Consider the following 21,494-nt stretch of genomic DNA (forward strand, 5'->3'; position numbering starts at 1 on the left):
GCACCTGTGCCACGTGGGCCAGCCAGCATAGTGACACGTGTGCGGAGGTGATCGCTAATCACTCGACGTGTGCCGAGATCAGATGCGCGCCAGACGAGCAAAGCCCTGCCCGCCCGCACGAACACTCGCCAGCGTCTGCGAAAGTCATCAAGAATTCATTACCTGCTTCGGTCTAAATGACACATGCTGCCTCATGTCAGCGTGAAACGTGACTCCTGTGCAACCCTTGGCTCTGCACCCCCCCCCCCTTCTGCTCTACCCAGTGCCCGTACAAACTCAATCCTCGGCTGCCCAGCGCTCCCACCTTACTTTCACTTTGCACAAAGGCAGCTGTGTAAAGTCACCTCTTCCACCCTCTTCTGTCTCTTTTGTGTTGTCCACGGTGCCCCTCCCATTTTGGCTGTTTCTTTATTCTGCTACTCAAAAAAAACCCATTCTACAGGAGTATAACGTTGTCAGCTGCTCCGAAACTAACACACCAGCGTAAGCCGTGATTGTTTGCGGTGCAAAACGTGTAAACTGATCGGTGCCAGGGAGAATGAAATGAGTTGACACATTGGTTACAAAGGAGGCAGAGGAAAAGCACGGGACGGGGGGTGGGGGAGCTAGTGGCAGGTGCTTGCATTTTCGGGGAAATTTGTCTTGAGGGTGGCCCGTCTCTCGGTGTTTGAGCGTACACCTGAGCGGCAGGTGCTCGCGGTTCTAAGACACGAGGTGGAGGGTGGGAGCGGAGTGAAACATAAACCCGGCGTCCACATGGGCGTATTCTGTGTGTGTGTTAACACAGATTAAAGTTGACATAAGGAATAAATGTTGTCTTGATCCCTGGAGGTCAATCGGAGCAGTTGCCTACAACTGTGTTTAATAGAGAAGATGGGCGAGTTAAGATGGACTCCTCTGCGCATGGATAACCGCGTAAGTCACACGAAGTAAGACAAATTGCTGGAGAGTCTAAAAATGCAGACGGCACCGTGCTGTGGCTACTAAAACAATTGTCGGACAACTCAAGGTTGAAATCCAATAAAATTGATTCATTTAAAACATTATTTGCAGAAGATAATCAAATATTGTAAACACACGAAGCCAAACATAAATAAGCTACAGTTCTATATATTTTTTTCATGTGCTCGCATTTCTGCCAAAAAAACTTCTAAATATAAATTCAGGTCTGCATGCGGATGTTGAGTTATTTTTCATTTGAACACACACACACTTATCATTGTTTTAAAAATAGAAGTAGCACAACGCTGACCTGCATTACAGGATGTCCTATTGTTTGAAAAATGTTTTAAGAATGCAAATGACAGTAACCCCGCAAAACATTGTAAACCCTGTTACCATAAAGTACCGAAGTCGATGTCTGCTTTTGGAGAATTCTACATCAGTGTCATACGACCCAAGGATATCAAATGAAACAACCACATTATTACGTTCACATTTGAATGTTTAGCGTATATACAGTACTTTTCCCCCCTCCGTCCTGTTGTTTTAACCTCCGATTTCAAAACGCAATCACTCAATACCAGCACAATTCCTCAAAGATTGTTCTGTGAGCAAGAAGCAGAGGTCCCTGTTTCTCGCCATCCCAACTCCTGCCACCGCCTTGCCCCGCCCCCCACCTCCACCCCGCCAACAGAAGCGCACCATATGGCAGGTGAGACTCAGGAGGCGGGTGTGTGTGGGGGGAGAGGCGGCGGAGGAGATGAACTGATTGGGCTATTGTGCAAACACACTTGGCTGCCGGGGACGAGTTTAAAATCTGAGGCGGACCGCGTGCTGTCACTTGCCAGGGCGAGTGGCGGTGGCGGCGGCGTGCGGTTTACGGAATACCTCCCAGTGGAAGCCAAAGAGACCTGGTGGGAAAGCTTCGGTTTGGTGACACGAGGATCGACGGGAAGGCGTGCAAACAGCCCCGAGGCACGGGGATGCCTTCCCTGGGTCTCACGGTGCCGAGATCAACGCTGGGCTTTTACTGCCACCAGATGATCCGCCAAGACGAGCGACTGTGAAGATCTGTCAGGAAAATATCGTCGTAAGTTTTCAAGTACTACTGCATCGCGATTTGTGTATTTGTATTTTTTGTAGACGCAATTGCGGCATAGTTTTAGAGTAAAAAAAAAACACTTTGAAGATTTATGGAGATGTACTTGAAATAAAATGGCCTCTTTAAAAGCTAAACATTTCTGTAAAGTAAAATCACAATTGTAGATATTTGTTGTCTATAAACAAAAACATTTGTCTTTTATGTAAAAGGTGCACAATTATCATAATGTATCATCACTGTTGGTAATGCATGGAGAATTACACTCACCATTGCTCTAATTTTCCCACGGCTAAGTGTTCCTTCTTACAAGAGACGTGAAATAGCTCATCGGTGATTTTCATTTTGTCAGCAAATTATTTATTTATGGTATAACTCAGTGTTTCATCTCTTACCAAATGTGTCATGAGAGAATTAAACGAAAACAATTGTTTATCTGTCTCTGAGTAGAATTGAATACGATAATTAAAATCAAGGAACAGAAATAGTATTTTGCAATAATGCCGATTTAAACAATCGGCACTGATCATATAAAAAGTTTGTTTTAAACGTGCATGCCTCTGATTTAAGCTTTCGTGACTGCAGGGATTCATATTCTTGGTTGTTTCGGTAAAGTCACGTAGAAGGGAAACAATACAATTCTCACGACGTTTCGACTGCAACACAGCAGTCGAAACGCCGTGAGAATTTTACTGTTTAATATTTGTATTATTTTATTGTTTCCCTTCTACGTGACTTTAACCGAAAGAACCAAGAATATGTTCACTCCTCTGTCAATCCACTGCTCGCAGTATTGGTCGTAGAGGTTGTTTGACCAAACCTCATCCCGCTGGTCAGTGCAGGCTGGCAAAGGGGAGGGAGTTCCCAGCACCGGTAAATATATCACTCTCCACTTATATTACCCATGGCCTGGATTCAAACCGGTTTGTGGGTTCATAGCGCAGTGTGAGCACCACTGTACCACCACCACTCTCCCCAAAGCTCTTCATTATTTATCATGGGTTACTTAGAATCGACTGCATTACACGCAAACTAAAGCACACCGTAGTGTAACTGACGTGACTTCTCTCCGGCGTTTTCCCCATAACTCCCCGTGGGACAGAGACTTCTTCTTCACGCTTCAACAAAGGAGTGTTTGAAGAAAAAAAAAGACGTTACCATTTATACGGCACCACTCGACCATGGAGCGACCGTCAGGAATCCTGTGTGTGATGCTGCTCATGTGTGACGGCATCTATGCGGGAATAGGTAAGCGAGCCTTCTCACCCTCATTTGTCTTGTGTGGATGTTTACATTAACCTTGAAATTCACGAGTCGGAAAATATATTGTTTGTGTTTTGTCCCCAACCATTCCGTCATTCTACAAATAAGAAACAACGTGCTTAGCGACTTTGCAATATTTTAAGTTAGTATATGATTTTAAATGTAAGGACTGTATTGTATATATTTGCACATTTAAATTTGTTTGTATTTTAATGCACGTAATATACTCTTTTAATTTGCATTTAACTTGTAAGGGAGAAATTCAACTTTTTACGGGTCCGGTTATTTAGAGTGCAAACATTCCACCATAATGCGCCTTGAGATATGTTCGTACAATGCGTACATATGGAACAATTCTGCATTACTGGTTAGACTCATATGACAGGTTAAAAAATTGTTGAATTCCTCGTTTAGCGCATTTGACATAAGGTAATGTTTGACATCAGCAACGTGTGATGCTTCCTCCTTGAAACAAGTGGCAGGGAACAGGGGTCACGGTCAAGGCAGTGTTGTTGTTTTTACAGTGTTTACTTTTTTAACACAAATTCAATGGCCGCAATGCCTCTTAAAAATGTATGCACTGTTATGATTATCGCAAACGAAACATATTTTTTCACAATGACAGCAAAATCATTCTCACGGAAATACAACAAAGTAGAGTAAATACATAATTTAGATTCCTCTGCGTGTGAAGTTCTTCTTCTCAACTGCCCGTGTTTGTAAACCTAATCGGCAGGCTTTAACGAAATAAATAATTAACGATAAAATTGTTTTGGGTTAGATCGCATAAATGTGTCGTAATCCACCTCCACCCGATACTGCCAATTACTAAGGTTTTGCCACGTGACAAAAACGTGCCAATTCGTGACTACTGCAGCACACCGATGTGTTTGTGAGCATTTACAACACATCGGTGGGCTTGATAATTGGCTGTGTCGGGTGGAGATGGGTTTACGACACATTTACATGATCTTACCAAAAAAAACGTAATCATGAATAATAGTGGTCGCGAAAACCTACGTATTATATGTAAATACATTTTAATTGGGTGTCTCAGATGTTACACTTAAGAGGTCAACACCGTTTATTTAAATTTTGTTGTCTTGCATTTTTTTTTAAACATTCACCGATTGTTTCCTGAAATGTACTTCAACAAAATGAAAGCTTTGCATTCAAAAGCTCGAATCGATCTTTTTCCAGTATCATGTTGAGGTCAGGTCTTGAGTGTCCCGTGAAATATAACGGGTACGTCTACTAAGAGTATGAACACTTACAATGCCACGGTTCTTTTTGCCAGTGTTGAGTCACAGAGGTGCAACGAGTGCCACGTTCGTGGAGGGCTTGTCGCCGGTGCGCGTGTTCAAAGGAGAAGTCACAGTTCTTGACCAGCGAGGGACAATGGCATACATACAGGCGAGTGCGAGCTGCACAACACATTGCTTGTGACACGCAACACGTTGCTTGTGCCACGCAACACGTTGCTTGTGCCACGCAACACGTTGCTTGCGCCACGCAACACGTTGCTTGTGCCACGCAACACGTTGCTTGCACCACACAACACGTTGCTTGCGACACGCAACACGTTGCTTGTTCCACGCAACACGTTGCTTGCGCCACGCAACACGTTGCTTGTGCCACGCAACACGTTGCTTGTGCCACGCAACACGTTGCTTGTGCCACACAACACGTTGCTTGTTCCACGCAACACGTTGCTTGCGCCACGCAACACGTTGCTTGTGACACTCAACACGTTGCTTGTGCCACGCAACACGTTGCTTGTGCCACGCAACACGTTGCTTGCGCCACGCAACACGTTGCTTGTGCCACGCAACACGTTGCTTGCGACACGCAACACGTTGCTTGTGACACGCAACACGTTGCTTGTGCCACGCAACACGTTGCTTGTGACACGCAACACGTTGCTTGTGCCACGCAACACGTTGCTTGTGCCACGCAACACGTTGCTTGTGCCACGCAACACGTTGCTTGCGCCACGCAACACGTTGCTTGTTCCACGCAACACGTTGCTTGCGCCACGCAACACGTTGCTTGTGACACGCAACACGTTGCTTGTGACACGCAACACGTTGCTTGTGACACGCAACACGTTGCTTGTGACACGCAACACGTTGCTCGTGCCACGCAACACGTTGCTCGTGACACGCAACATATTGCTCGTGACACGCAACACGTTGCTTGTGCCACGCAACACGTTGCTTGTGACACGCAACACGTTGCTTGTGCCACGCAACACGTTGCTTGTGACACGCAACACGTTGCTTGTGACACGCAAACGGCTACATGGGGGGGGGGGGGGGCAATACACAAGCGGAAATAAAACTGGCCACGTTTCCAATCGGCAATAAAATAATGAGTCAAGCAACTGCAGGGTCGCGCAGTGACGGGACACACAATGACGGGTCATGGCTTGACGGATCACATGGTCAGGAACTGCACAATGGAGGACAGTACATTTTTGGCTTTACGAGGTCATGGCATTTTTAAAATACCATTATGTGCCTTGTCAACTCGGAAAAAAGTACATTTGAGATTACGAAAATAACAAGCAAAACCATCGGAAAAATCTACATTCAACATAATGTGAGGGGAGCAAAACAATGGCTGGAAAATGGGAAATGAAAGTATGAAAATGTAACGTTAAAAACAAACGGAATCTGATTCATCAGTAGCAACAGCAATGAATGCTTCTAAGGGGGAAAGCTGTGAGGCTTCTGTATCATGACTCCCCCGAGAGCGACAATTAAACGAGTTCATAACAGATGAAGGGCGCCTGCTATGAGACTGAGTAAGATGAGACAATATTGTGCGGCATTTGTTTACCCGAGCCGTCTGGCAACTTGGCTTTAATTTGGGCTCTTGGGTTTACTATTAACTCAGCCTTGTTGGGAATTATTTCAGACTGCGTAATATGGTGCCATTGGATACTGCTGAATCAAGTTACTACTGGGCTGCTTTCCAACAGAGTGCCAGGCTTGTAGTTGAATTTAATACATATATATTACATTAATGACAATACTGTGGCCTCTCTTTAACATGAGAGAGATATTTATTCTATTCGTAGCTTTCTGCAAACACCCAATGGCGAAAGTTATAGGCTTACATATAGGCACATCCTATGCATTAAGAGTATTCGGATATCAAATTGAAACAAAGACTCCCAACCTCCTCCCTCCAGTCTTAATTAAGCTATTCCGACCACCAAATATATTGCTAATTAAATTTAGCAAACATCATCAGCCTGAGTAACCATGCCCAAGTAACAAATAAATCGTTAGTATTAGTGAATGAAGGTCTCTATTAGCCACATGGTCAGGGCTTAATTTCTCACTCAACATTTTCCGGAATGTTGCAACCAAAGAAGTAGTGATTATCAACATAAGGCACTCCCACTAAAGTACAACGTTTGCCTATCCATAATAATATGATATTGGCAATATGGATGTGGCATGTGTCAAAATAATCTGCGGATTAATATGCTGGACTTCTCCAGCTGAAATTAAGCACTGCATAACGTCACCTCCACGCATGCACATTTCTTGAGCAGCGAAATTTCCAGTGAGACTTCAACACAAAGAGACGCAGAGACGTAAAAACCAGGCCCAAACCATCTCTCTTTCTCGGTCAGGCCTCCATATTGAATGCAGTGGACGGGCAGGCAGAAGTCCTCTCCACGGGCCAGGACGGCGGGCCCGGCGTCCCCTGGGTGCAGTCGTCCGAGGGCACGCTGACCCTGCTGGAGCTGAACGGAGCCCACGCTTACCAGAGGGCCCTGGCTGCGCTGACATACGCTAACCTCAAGCACAACCCGGACCCTCGGCCACGCCACGTCCACGTCATCGCCGTGCGGACAGGTCAGGAGACGACGCGGGTACAAACGGCTGGGTGGCGTAGGGGGCCCCTGCCGTGTCAGCGGACCGGTGCTCCACTGCTGAGATCCAGAGTTCGAATCCAGGTTTCGCCCACTTGCGATTAAATTGGTATTCCCAAGTGTAGCGAATGATGGCCTTAGCCTGGTCGCTAATGACCAAGAGAGATATAACATCGTACCGAATTTCACTTTTCACTTACTTGGGCATATTTAATCTCTGAAAAATAAAAATGTGAGTTTGATTGATATTCTATGAACAGCCTTAGCATGGTATCTAAATGGTGTGCTGCTCATGGGGGTAAAGAGCCCTATTGAAGAGACTGCACAGATAGGTGTGTAACTTCATCATCTTTTGAAACCGTTCTTCCATACAGGCTGGTGCACTCTTTGCTAGGCGAGTTCCAAACAGAAATGTCTTTATGACATGACGTGATGCCAACTGTAAAACAGAAATACAATTGGGATAAAAACATTAAAAGGAGCGTGCAGCCCCAGCGTAATTCGTGACCCATGAAAAAAAAAACAGCACATGCTGGATAAACGGAAAATTGGATCAAATCAATCCGTGAATGATCACCCTCATTAGGTCCCTCGGAGTGTTTACCGGTCAAAGTACAATGTTGCCACAACACGCGAAACTCACCTGAGCACGTACCCTCCGGATGCAGGCGGTCGCGTTAGCGCTGCCCTCAACACCACGATTCTCATCCGGCTCACGAACCGCTCGCCGTTCTTCAACCACGGACCGCTGCACACGCTCTACACAGTGGAGAACGCCAACAAGTGGAGCCAAGTCCCACACACCGTTCTTGGACTCTTTGGTAAACACAATGTTAAATTTCGATTTAAAGCTTTCATGACTGCAGGAATTCATCTTCTTGGTTATTTCGGTAAAGTCACGTAGAAGGGAAGTAATAAAATAATAAAAATAAAACATAATAAAATAAAATAATTAATATAATAATATAATAATATTATGTTTTATTTTTATTATTTTATTACTTCCCTTCTACGTGACTTTACCGAAAGAACCAAGAAGAAAAAAGCACAATGTTAGTTTAGCCTACATGTGAGTGGGTAGTTTGGGAAATTAGGCAGCCTCACAGTCAACGTTTCGAAATCATTTAAATAATACATGTGAGGTGTCATTTAGTTTTACGGTGTTTGAATCTATAGTTTGAGAAAGGATGACTTTGTTTGTGGATTAAATCACTGGTATGCCATATTAGAGCGAATGCAGTCACCAATCTAGTGTGGATGGAAAAGTTAGTGTCTGAGTACGTCCGACATCATGGCTTTGTATGAAAGAGCATTTCTCCCTTATGAAGAAAGGTGGACAATGAATTTTTTATTTGAATCACAGTCCTAATTGGTAAACAATACGCACAAGTAAAAAGCCACTTCATGATTATTATACTATGAATACTTACATCTTAAAGTCTGAAATGTAAGTTTAAGGTAGTTAAGGAAGTATTTTATTCAATGTAAATGTTTTGTTCAAAACTATTTCAATTATCTTATGTAAAAAGGGAGATAGTTACACCAGATTATGTATACCCTTCATTTTCAGCATGGGAAGGCGCTAACAGAACGCACTGCTTTCTTGTTTAATAACTCCCAAGTAAACAATGTTAAATGTAAGACAAATTGTGATGTAATCATTTTCTCTGCCTCATGTCACCTTCATGCCTGAGGGTAGGTGAGGGTAGGGCCCATGATAGATGCTCTCCATAATTATTATTTTTATAATTCTGATAAAAAAACTGAAATAAAGGATATTTGATACCAATGTTAATCTGCCAAAAAATGCTCTTTTTACGATCGGAAGTGTGCATATATGTACTGTATACAGCCCAACATCGCATATCCAACTCTGAGGTATAGGCTGATATGTGAAAAGATCAGATATGTAAATATCTATACAATTTTACAGTTACACCATAATGCAAAAAAATATTATTGGATAAAATAAAACGCAAAATGCTGTAAATATGGGTAAACTTTTCACTGTCCTATAGAAGTTAGTAAACGATGGTACGGGAGATTACGAACACCATACTGTATGTGAAAAGGCTGGTTTTGTGAGAATCGATATAAAATGTACAAGTTACACCATTACGCACAAATAACGCACCGGGTGTGGGCGGTTAATTGGTCAGGGTGGACACGTGACAGTCGGATGTGTGGCATCAATTGCATGGCTTTCATGAACAAGCCTTCTTAATGTGTTTACAGGTAGCTTAATTAACGACACGGACACCGGGGACCAGCTGGGCATCGCCATTGTAGGGGCCGACAACAGCCACGGACAATGGGAGTATCTCACGTGGCCCGGCTCCTGGAAAGGTACGCAAAGCAGCTCAGCTTCGAGGTTATTATTACAGGAAAATTCTTATTTTGTGTGTTTATGTAACACTAATTTATTTATCCAGGAAAGCCCACAGTGAGTCATAGGAAGCATTTTAAGGAAGGTTTTGCATTGGGTTTCTATTTTAACATGTTTTTAGCCAAATAATGAGATTATACAAGTGGTACAAGTGTGAGGAAACCAGAGCGCCCTGAAAAAGCCCACGCGTGCGAAGAGGCAACACTCTATTCCCGTACAAATGGAAACAGACGGCGATTTGTCCACTTGCTGTACTGTCTTCTCCTGGTGAGCCAGGGTATGGCACTTAGACGGCCACGGGACGGGAAATTTACATTTGTGCGATCCGCCAACCCTCCATGTGTAGTACCTTTGTAATTGTATTGTATGAATACTGTGCATCCACTGACCTGACCACGGGTCCCCACAGCCATGTCGGAGGGGAGCTCCGGTCCGGATAGGCGACTCCACCGGAGTTCCACGCTGCTCCGGCGCTCTGTGGCGCTAAGAGCCACCTGGGGTAACTTCCTGCGTTTCCTGCCCGCGCCACACTTCAATGGCAATTCCACAGTCAGCGTCGTCGCGTGGGACAGCACCGGTACGCATGCTCGCTTACCGGACCCAATTCACAAAACAGAATGACACGTTTTAGATTCTCCAGTGTGCATAGCCCACAGGTCGGTTAGATTGCTATGTTGTTCTAAATCATTTGTGATTGGCTTACAATGGACAGGCAGAATTTTTTTTATGAAATGGGAGATTTGAATTTCATGCTAAACTTTATTTAAGGCTTTATTTGCAATAGAGTGATTCCTTATACCAATACACTTATTTCGCAATGTACTTAGCACAAAAATATAGAGCAATGAAATGTCTCTTGTTCTATTGGTGCAACTTGTTTCAATGACACCCATCCAAGCTAAAACGATAGTTGTTTACTTATTAATTTCCCCTTGGGACACATTAATGATACCTTTAAAATGGTCCTGAGGTCCACTGCTTCTGAACAATACTATGCACAGTTAATAAACTGAGATTACTATATTCCAGTAATAAACAATTATGAAGTGCTTCATCAATGCACTTCTGGGTGAGACCTTCCTCACGCTGTGTCGGTCATGGAGTTACTTGGCCATAGTTTACCACGCTGGTAACTGCATGTTTGTGAAGTGAGAGGAGGCTCAGAAATTAATGTAGACATCACTCGCTACTGATGTTAGCAGTTGCCAGGAAATTAACCTGGGTCACTGGGTTTGCAATGCAGTGTGGTAACGACCGCTTCACCCAAATGCGGTATTTAAATTGATATCTAATTAATTTAGAACTGCTTTTTGTGTTTAGTTTGTTGTCCTTCTCCCGTACCTCCGATTGGCACAGTTGGCTACGTACGGTGCGAAAGAAGACGTTGAACATATGTAATACAACTGTACATTGACGGCTTGTTTATTGCAGGACACACTGCCTCAGTCCCAGATGGAGGGATGGTGAACGCCACATTTGTGGATGACTCTTGCCCATTCAGGTGCCAACCAGAAACTAGCACTCTTACCACTCACACGTGCAATGTTTACTGTAGCATTTCGATTATATCTGATTGCTTTGAGCCACAGCAGAGTTGTGTAAATAGTGTAAAATACATTATTGATATTTTATATTCATATGTGTGCTGTAAATCATAGTCATGACAATAGCGAATGGAAATGAGTTTGAGGAAACGATGTAATAAGATAATAAGCAAGTATGCAAAGTTTGGCCAAATATAAGTAAAACAAACATCATCTAAAACGAGTTCATTCACGAAAATGTTATATATTTTAAAAAATGATTGAGACAGTAGTTGTATATTCATATTCTTTGGGTCTTTCGGTAACAGCACGTAGATAGACCATATAATACAAATAATAACAATAACACGTTTCGATTGTAACACAAGCAATTGTTATCAGGAGAAAATTATAGCGGGAGAGCTGCTGAGAATATCTTTTTCACTTGATGACGATTGCTAGTGTTGTATACATAATAAAATGTGCTTCAAAGCTCCACAAAAGCAGAAAGTGCCGGCCACAGACTCGCTTTCACCAACCAGACTCAGCAGTAACACCTTGTTACCGTCAGGTTGAGACACAGCTTGCTGCAATGTTCCCTGCTGAAACCAGTTGGGAAGAGCTGGTCTGAGGCTGGCATTTTCTGCTTCTGTGGTGGCCCAAAGCGGGCTTTATCAAATGGAGATATCTGTGGGAGGAACGCAATATTGAAAAACACATCGAAATCGGGCACTTACTGAAGGCGGGCGGGGATCAAATGTATTACATTCAAGAGGGTGAACAAGAGCACTCGGGAACAGTGGCATAACTAGGGTTGGTGTCACCCAGTGCGTAACTCATGGTGTCACCCCCAATGGACCTCCGCCCGTACCAGACCATATAGAATCCTTAGTAATATTTTTTGTACTAATGTTACTCGTAATTCCCATATATCACTGTATGTAATGGCAATAGTAGTGGCATAAACAACTAGCAAAATTAAAATTACACCTTTAAATTACAATATTTCCTTTAATTACTACTTCATTTGAGAATAGGTTTTCCCCTTTTTTTAGTACTGGCAAAGGAGGTCCCATGATGTAGCTACTACTTCATTCTCAAAAGAGTTCTTGATATAGGTTCACAAATACTAATTACCACAATATTGTAGCTAAAACACCAGAAAACTTGACAAAATCAGCGACTATAAAAACACCAGCAGCGACGAAAACAAGAGCGCGTGCTTGTTGCGCGTGCAGACGAAACCACGTGACTCGAAGCGTCATTGTAATTGGGTAACAATGACAGCTCTGACCGGAGCGCATTAGGTTACAAAAGTAAATAAGCATAGAGTTTTAGCCTTGTAGGTATATTTATACACTACATGTAAGCTGGGCTTACGAACAATTGTGTTGTTATAACTAACTACTGGGATATTTTTTATTAAAAAATGCTGCTGAAACACTGCACAAAAAAATTTTTATAGACAGTAATTTTGGTGTCACCCCCTCTGATGATGTCACCCCCTCTGATGGTGTGACCCGGTGCGGTCCGCACCCCCCTCACCACCCCCTCGTGACGTCACCGCTCGGGAACACTTTTAGAAAACTGACCTTGATCATATAAAAAACGAGGCATTCATATGGCAGTGCATATCATCTCCTATAACATATAAATTGGAAACGTAAACACTGAAAATAAAATGGAACAGATGCTGAAAATGAAACAAAGAAGCATCTGGAGGTACATGTTAAGAATTACACTGAGAGACAGAATGAGTAACACATGGATCAGATAACAAATGCACATGAGAGACATTGTATTGCTGTCTCTCATGTATGTATGTTGAACCTCTTTTGCATGGTACATCGCCAACCGCGCTAATCGGAGGTGCGGGAAAAGTACAACAAACTAAACTTAAAGTGGACTTGGGTAGGAGACATCTCTAGGAGGGATGCTCGCCGGTGGTCGAGACTGATAACGGAGTCTTAGCCAAAGGAAAGGTATACGCTGAAAGGACCACCACTGTGGAGATGGAGCGATGGGATCAGCTCATCCGCAGAAGCGAGGTAGATTGTGATATCACGAGACTGTGAGCGTCGGCGAATTGCGGAAGCCTTCATCCAGTAGTAAGATAGACTTTGGCTGATTATGAAATAAAATCATTTAAATTGTTTACTATTGTTGTAAACAATGCTTAATAAGAAAACAATTAGTAGTTTTCCATTCTAGAGTTTTACAACACATATTCAAATACTCAACATGTGTTTATATATCATGTAGCAAAAAGGAAAAATCAGTGTGTGGTGAGAAATAAAAAAACAAGGCAATATTTTCAGCCGATCTGATTTCACCTTTAAAACAAAAACAACCAGCTGGCAGAAACCGAAATGCGTTCCAGCTTGCGTTAGCCGTTGTGAATTGAGCACTAGCAAAAAGCAGTGGAGGCAGGCAGAATCCCATACACACAGCTGCAGCCAGTACTGCATAGATACAGAACCAGATAGGGCTTGTCCCACACGAACCCTGCCATGGTATGTGAACAGGTCTGCTATCCTGTATGTGGGAGAGTCCCTACATTGCCAAAGTGAAGCCAACCGTGGCGCCTTGAATTGGGGAGGGGGGATGGGGGGACAGCATCCTTATCACAAACCCTTGAGCGCTGGCTGCCTTGGTGTACACACTAAAATCACAAGTCCAATCTGACCTGTCCATCTGTGTGTCCATTGCTCTGTCCCGTGTATATCCAACAGCCGCGAGATGCTCACCATCACCATGGTGGTACTCTCGGTCAACGACGCCCCATGGGTGTCCCCCGAGCCGCTGTGGTTGAGCACAGTGGCGGAGGACTCCCTGGCACCCCCAGGGGACCCCATCACACTGTTACTCGACATTTGCCGAGACCCCGATGTCACTGAGCCTGCGCAGGCTCTCGGCGTCGCTGTCACAGGTGAATGACCGCACACGTCCTGAACCTCCTGGCCATGTGTGTGGCCTAGACGGCTCGTTAATTGTGGCTGTACCATGACACAGTGTCTAGCGCTAGAGGTAGTCTCGAACTCAAACTTCCCAGAATGTACACTTTTTGAGGTAGCTGACCTGGAAAATCTGCATTAAAAGTCCCAGTTAATGTCAATTGCATAAACATACTCCACTCAAGACAATGCATTTACATGCACTTATCCTCTATTCCGGTATTGCAAGATATTGTTCCTCCTACGATATTTCCTGGTATTTAAGTTGTACCTCAAATATTGTAACCCAATCTAGAGCGAATCAATGGTGACATTGATTCAGGCCACCCCGACTGCTTGCTGTGATGATAAAACCCAGGGCCACGATAAATCCCACTCCTCAGATTCAGAAATAACCATGGGTGACCAAGTGTCCACCAGATTCATCTGCAAAAAGGAATGCACCTTGCACCCATAGACAAGCATTAACAAAACAGTGTCCAAGCAACTTAAACCAAACAAAGAGTGTCATATGAGATATGTGAGACATGGGAAAAGTATGCTAAGAAACATGGAGAGCTGCATGCTTTGAAATACTCTGTGAGACAGAAAGAGGAACCATGCTTTAGAGGGCTTAACTTGGTTAGATATATCATATTGACTGTTAAAGTAAATGGGTTTTGGCAGAACATGTTTACTCGAACAGATGATGACTAATGATGGAGTGGTGGTCAAATAATATAGCACGCCCAAGATGACATCCACTGCGGAGGTGCTGTAAAGAAATCGGATCATGTGCAGGACCCAGATGTATTGTTGCATTGCAGAAGAAGCCTTCAACCTGCAACAGATCATGGCCTGATGATGGTTTATGTTATATTTTTGTATGTATACCAAACAATAATAAACATTGATTTATACAGAAAAGCTTCACTAATTCTCAAGACTCTTTTCAGGAGGGTCCTGCTTTGAGATGTTTGGCCAACTGCATTCATAATTGGCAACTGGAAGGAAACCATGGCACCCAGAAAAAAAATCCATGCATACGAGGATGTACAAATGAAAAAATTAATAGCTCTACTGCCACCTCTTAACCACACTGCAGCTCAAGCCTACAAAACTGGGATTCCATCTGTACAAAGTCTCCAAGTATTCCACCCAAAAATTAGCACATAAGGATCTTATGATCATTATCATCACCCTGATCGATCCTTCGACGAGCATACTCCAACCCTACTGAACACAAACTGTGTCCTACAGATGTGGAGAACACCAACGGCCAATGGGAGTACAGTGCGGATGGTGGGGGGACGTGGCTAGCGCTGGAGTCATCGCTGGCGCTCATGGACGCGATGCTTCTGGGCGAGGAATGGTCCAATGAACTCTACCGCCTGCGCTTCCTGCCGCGCCTGCACTACGCCGGCAGGGCCTCGCTCAGGTTCAAGGCCTGGGACTTCACAGATGGCCGCAAGGCTGGCACCCGTGGGGTAAGAACGTCTCTAATTTCACTCGCTTCATTCATAATACTCTACCGTATACCATAACAATAATATGAATCGGAATTTACAACCACTTTGTCAATCCACTTCTGGATGAAGGCATCCACATGCTGTGTTGTCTACGGGGGGGCTTTTTCACCAAATGTCACCATGCTGGTCAGTGCAAGTTTGTGTAGGGTGGGGGGGGGGGGGGTGACCAGGACCAGTTTTGACCACTCGGCACTGGTGTTTGCCATGGCCAAAACATTTTATTCAAGTCACCTGGGTTCTTCGTGCAGTTGCACTAATCGATCCACCACTGGTCTACCCCCCCAGGGCATATAATAATGTAACAATAAAAGTATTCTAATAGTAATCCTAAACTAGAATCCAGTTGGCTGGATTCCAGTTTTCTTTGAAACAATCTACAGTTATGCTATCATAATATATCTATGACTTTTTAATACGAGTGAGGTGAGCATCACCGATTACATAGCAACATTTGCGCATTTCAACAATTAAGCTGCAATCCTCTCCACAAACCCCATGCGTGACGCAGGTGAACGTGAAGCTGTACACCCCATTTGGAGCCTACAGCCAGTGGGAGGGCACGGTGCTCGTTCAAGTGACCCCAGTGAACCACTCGCCGAGCCTGGACACCGCGGCGCTGTCCCTGGGCCACACGGAAGAAGGATCCACAGGAGGGGAAGGCACGCGCATCCGCGATTCCATCTGGGGCCACTGGTCCGACCCGGACCCTAAGGATGACCGCGGAGTGGCAGTCGTTTCCGTCGACAACTCTCACGGTCGCTGGCAGTTCTCCTGCGACGCCGATGATCGCGATGAGCCACGGCGGTGGACGGAGATCGGTGGCACGTCTGTGGACAACGCCGCCCTCCTGCTCGTTTCCTGCGCAGTGCGTTTTGTGCCGAAGCCTCTCTTCAACACAGAGCTGGATCTGAACGGGGATCGAAGGCCGCACGCCGACAGGCCCTCACTGGGTGTCCTGGCGTGGGATAACACGGGCCGCAGCGCAGGCATGAGTGGCCAGAGCGGCGTCAACATCTCCTACTTCAACGAGAGCAACAACACGGAGTTCGGAAAGGTCGTTGTTTCGGCATACGCAACAGTGAAATCTGTCAACGATCGGCCCGTGATTAAATCTTCCAAGCCAATCAAGTCTGTCAACTTTTATGTAGCTCACGGCCCTTCTCCAGTGTTTTTCAATGATCTTTTACTTTATGATTTGGACAGCAAATATATGATGTCTGTCAGGGCAAAAGTAAGATACGCACCGGCAACAAGCCCAGCTGAGTGGGACTGTCGATCAGACGGCCAGCACAGCCATGAAACACTGAGTGTGAAGAAGACCATCCCTCCTGCCTTCTCTGTCAATGTTCTTTCATTGTGCCCATACAGCATAGAGATAGTGGCCAGGGTGGAGGCCAATGGCAGGAAAGCCAGTGCCTCCGAGTACACACAAATTCTCACGAACCTACAGTACAACAACACATCACCACGGCCAAGCCTTGCCCAAAGGTACATCAGTTTGCAGGCATGGGATGGGGAAGACTGGAGTGACACGCTAGAAATAGGTCTCCATATAAAATGGCTCCCAACCCAGATGTTGCTTCTGAATGACCTCATATTGAACAAAAAGGTGTCAGTCATGCCAGTCATGAACGTTACCCTATTGGAAGGCTCTGAAGTGTCGGTTGCTATTGTACACGAGCTCGCCACACAGATGCCAAACCTGCAGCCTCAGCACATTCAGATCCTTCCAGATGGACTCAATATAACAAGGGTAAAGTACGACATCTACTCTGGAATAATCTCCATCCAAGGGGTATCAGGTCAGCATGGGGTGGAGAAAATGCACTATGCGGTGGACAGGGATGGCAATGGAGGATACATATACGGAATATTAGTCATCAGTGTTCTGCAGGTGAATTACTCACCAGTGTGTGAAAGTGCCACTTACGAAGTATTAGAAAACAGCCTGCAAGTCATAGACATGCAAATGTATTTCAGTGACAGGGATCACGCGGCAGATGAGCTCACGTTTAGTCTGGTTATCAGCGGCGGAATAATTCAACAGGAAAACCTCACATTGCCTTCCGGAAGTCACGTTTCGAGCAATGGGAGAGCGTCACTGGTGTTCAGCCCCGCCAAAGGCTACGTGGGCCCAGAGCTCATTCAGTTTATGGTCTGTGATCCTTGCGCCGATCAGGCTTTGTACATTAAGTCGGAGCTCCCAGCGCCGTGTGAACGAGAGGCAAACCAAGTCAGAGTTCATCGCATGTCTGGCCTCCAGGCTAGTGGCACCAGACCGGGGTGTGGGATGGGCACACTCACAATACTGGTGTTGAACGTCAACAACCCTCCAGTAATTCGGCCCCTGTCGGCAATTGTGCTCACACATCAGAGCACCACCTTTCAGCTGTTCAGCTGGCTCTTTTACAACCAGTCTAAGGGTCACCTTTCCACACCAGGAATGGTGCTGTACGACCCCGATGATGCCCAGGCTCAATTTGTTTTAGGTCTCGGCCTGAACCCGAGTGATTACGGCTTAAGCAGCACGACGGACCTTGACGTTACCTCCCTGATGCTCACAGAGACTCCGCAGTTGGGAGTTGTAAAGTTGGAAGATGAGGAGGAGCGTCCTCTTTTGAAGTACACAGCATCAGCAGGTAGTGCAGGATACGACTGGTTCACTTTCAGAGTCTGCGATAGGACGTCGGCAGGAAAAAAGCGCGCCTGTGCCAAGGGCAGTGTCTCCATTCAGGTCACCAACCCAGGCCCCAGTATTGTGAGTTTCACAGCGATTCCCGCACTAACCAAATCTAGCGAAAACGCCGCTCTGCACTCCGATTCAAAGATCTCAAGCGGAGACATGATGGTTGTAGAATTTGACATGGACACCAACTTACCGCCTCTGCAAAAAAGAGGAAAACTTGTTTCCAAACAAGACATAGATAAAATGTTTAATCTGTCAACCTGCTGGGACCCTGCTTTGTCAGACTATGTTGGCACATGGCTGTCACCAAAGCAGTTTGTGATCGTCGTGCTCAATGTAACTACTTCAGAGTTCAACAGCAATCGGATAGACCAGTGCTTGGTTACAGTCAGAGGGGACGTGGGGCAATGCGGAGGATTTGTGAATGATGATCCTTTGCCAGCATCTGGGTGGTCTCCATATTGTCTGACAACAACGTCTATGTCCTCTGCTCACACCGTCTCCCGGTCCCCACCTTTACAGGGCTCCTGGGGTTTAACCATACCCAAAGTCACAGGTGTTGTTGTGCAAAATGACCACGTGCCACTCTCGCTGATCGTGTCTGGAGGTCGGAGTTACTTAGGGAAGTTCTCCATGATCACAATCGCATTGCAACCGCCCCTCTCCGAGTCGCAGTTACTGGAGTTCTGCAATGCAAACCTGGGTGACATTGTCGACAAAGATGCAATCCTTCAAGCTGGCTTTGTTGTCAGAAAACTGCAATGCTTGAATAGACATGAAGATGTGACTGTGGGGTCCTCAAATATACACATGGATTCGAATTCTGTGCTGAAGAGCACAAAGGCCTCGGGTGGTTTGAAGACATTTAAAGAGATATCAGATTATTTCGAGAACTATCAAAGCAACGTGACATCCATGCCAGTGTCAACAGACTTAACGTTGTTCATTGACTCATCCAACGGATATAATGTAGAATATTCACAGTCCTATAATTTATTTAAACGCATTATACGCAATGACTTTTTAATCAACATAGTTTCAAAAGACACAAGCGTTCATGTAACAGAGTTTGTAAAATATAACGAACTACACGCCAACAATCCAATTGAACTCTATTTTGCGCATTTTAGTGATGCAACTCCAAAGGTAACAAAAATTGACGTGAATGATGCTCCAATTCCAGTTCATGACTTTTTCAGTAGAGGCGACATCATAACGATTGAGTTTGACAGGGATACTGATACGCCACTCGTGTCTACTCGAAAGGAGCTCGATAAAGTGGTCAATTTCAGCACCGTTATCGGGAAGGACTACATCGGCCAATGGCTCAACAAGAAGGTGTTGCAGATCAAGATCAAAGACAGCATCGATCAGCCACATGGGCCCGTTGACGTAGTCATGAGCTTCAGACGAAGCACTCAGAGCCACTTGCGAGATCCTCCTGCCGTTTCGAAGCAGCTGCTAAACTGCGTCGGGGTGAACGTGTGCGGGAGCCATTCCGGGGCGTCTGTCGGCGTGTGCGAAGAACGGCAGCTGTCCTGCAGAGCCGAGGGCACGTTCAACATCGCTCAAGCTGCGGGCGCGGCCAGGGTCACCTCCACCCACTGGTGGTCGTACGCCGTTCTGACGCTGGTACTGGGACTGCTGCTCAACACGCTTGTGGTTTTGTGGATTTTCTGCTGCAAGCGCAAATCAAAAAAGGACCCGCCGAGGGAGAGGGCAAACGGCGAGCGCAAGGCAACGTCTGTGCAGCGGGCGTCTCCCGCGGATCGGGGCACATCTCCCGTACAAGGTCAGAGGACGAGGGACTCGACTAGGCAACAAATCGGACAGTTGGGAAGTACCTCCCCCGAATCCTCACGACTGCTCCGAGAATGTGTATTTGTTGACCTCTCGGCAGATGACCCAGCCAATATCCACAGAACTCTACTCAAGCCGCACACTAAAATGCTGCTTGAGAATGACAAACTGTAATAAGTGGCATATGCTGGCATATTACCACTTCATAATCATTAGTGAGATGCCCTTTAGGTGATTGTGCTATTTTATAATGGAAGTTTTTTTTCTCCAAATACTGTACTGTATGTAAAAAATGTAAGCATGTGGTGTATGTTTTGATGCTGCTGTTATTTTGAATGGCGTTACATAAATACATCTTATAGTATTTTTATAACTTAAAAGTATGCATTTGTTCTTGCCATATTAGGTTACTTATTTTCTGGGTGGTTTTCACACATCCACAAGTTATTGTTTTGAAAGCGATGTTATAATTTATTCTTGCAGCTGCTGTCGGAATCATGTACATACCTGTATATTCTCAACAACCTTTGGTTGAAATGACTTACTATTTGTACCATATTGTATCATAGTAATTGCATGATTTAGATTTACTATTTTATAAGGACAGTTAGTTACATTTAATATTTTTGAAGGTAAATTGCGTGTTTTTTTAAAGAATGGTAAATAAAGTTTTGCAGTAAACCCACTTAGTACATTTTGCTGTTACTTCTGTCACCCACAATATTCACATTCTATCATCAGCCATGATCTATCCACTGCTTCATAAATGCCTCCCAAAAGCCGTCACCAATTCTCAAGGTCTTACAATTGAAGAGGAGTCGGAGAATGGTTAAAACACTTCTTTATTGCACCAACGCACAACAACACTCGTTCCAAGACCAACCCTGAACACACGTCCCACAGCCCCTTTTAACCCCTCCATCTCCGCCCTCGCTCCCAATACACATCCACGGCGGGCACGCCTGGCCCGGGTAAAGTCACTGCCCTTTGACCCCTGACCCCCGTCCCGTGCATGGCCGCGCGTGTGATTGGTGCGTGTTGTCGTGAGAGTGGAGATGTCGTGTCTGCATGGTGCGTGTGCGTGTGGGTGGCTCGCAGATCGCTTACACAATGTAATAATCCATCTAGCTTTTACACATTCGCCGATTTCATCGCAATCGTTGCTTCTTGGGTATGCTTCCTTCTTTGGCCGCCATTCCCCTTAGACTTTTTTTAAACGGTCAATACCCTATGTCTAATTTGCATATTTTCTGGAACTCGTGTTCTTTATCTCAGTGTAAATGACATATGCACACACACCAATGTTCACTCACAAATCACATCAGTTTACCTTCAAAGTCCGTTCAAGCAATTGCTATGAAACATCACACACACAAGCGAACTGCTGAACACAAGACAACACAACATTTAGCAAAGGGCTCAGATACCAAACTGATGGCCTGTG

At 45.0% G+C, this 21,494-nt stretch overlaps 1 protein-coding gene across 1 annotated transcript; it reads left to right on the forward strand.

The window, feature by feature from the left end:
* The first annotated feature begins 1,756 nt into the window (after positions 1–1,756).
* On the forward strand, positions 1,757–20,735 carry LOC133344812 (uncharacterized). Its single transcript, XM_061555021.1, has 11 exons — positions 1,757–2,032; positions 3,144–3,289; positions 4,602–4,717; positions 6,951–7,176; positions 7,862–8,014; positions 9,429–9,539; positions 9,989–10,156; positions 11,011–11,080; positions 13,835–14,031; positions 15,296–15,522; positions 16,073–20,735. The coding sequence occupies exons 2-11, from the start codon at positions 3,223–3,225 to the stop codon at positions 20,222–20,224; spliced, it is 5,487 nt and encodes a 1,828-aa protein (XP_061411005.1). The 5' UTR covers positions 1,757–2,032; positions 3,144–3,222; the 3' UTR covers positions 20,225–20,735.
* The last annotated feature ends 759 nt before the right edge of the window (positions 20,736–21,494 follow it).

The sequence above is a fragment of the Lethenteron reissneri genome, chromosome 20 (genome assembly GCF_015708825.2).
Source record: "Lethenteron reissneri isolate LAM-NWPU_2019-01 chromosome 20, ASM1570882v1, whole genome shotgun sequence".
In the NCBI taxonomy this organism is placed as follows: domain Eukaryota; kingdom Metazoa; phylum Chordata; class Hyperoartia; order Petromyzontiformes; family Petromyzontidae; genus Lethenteron; species Lethenteron reissneri.

Coding starts and splice junctions, on each gene's coding strand:
- LOC133344812 (XM_061555021.1), top strand. CDS start 3,223: ATGGAGCGACCGTCAGGAATCCTGTGTGTGATGCTGCTCATGTGTGAC. Junction 9,540..9,988: donor GTGGCCCGGCTCCTGGAAAG/GTACGCAAAGCA, acceptor GGGTCCCCACAG/CCATGTCGGAGGGGAGCTCC. Junction 10,157..11,010: donor CGTCGCGTGGGACAGCACCG/GTACGCATGCTC, acceptor TGTTTATTGCAG/GACACACTGCCTCAGTCCCA.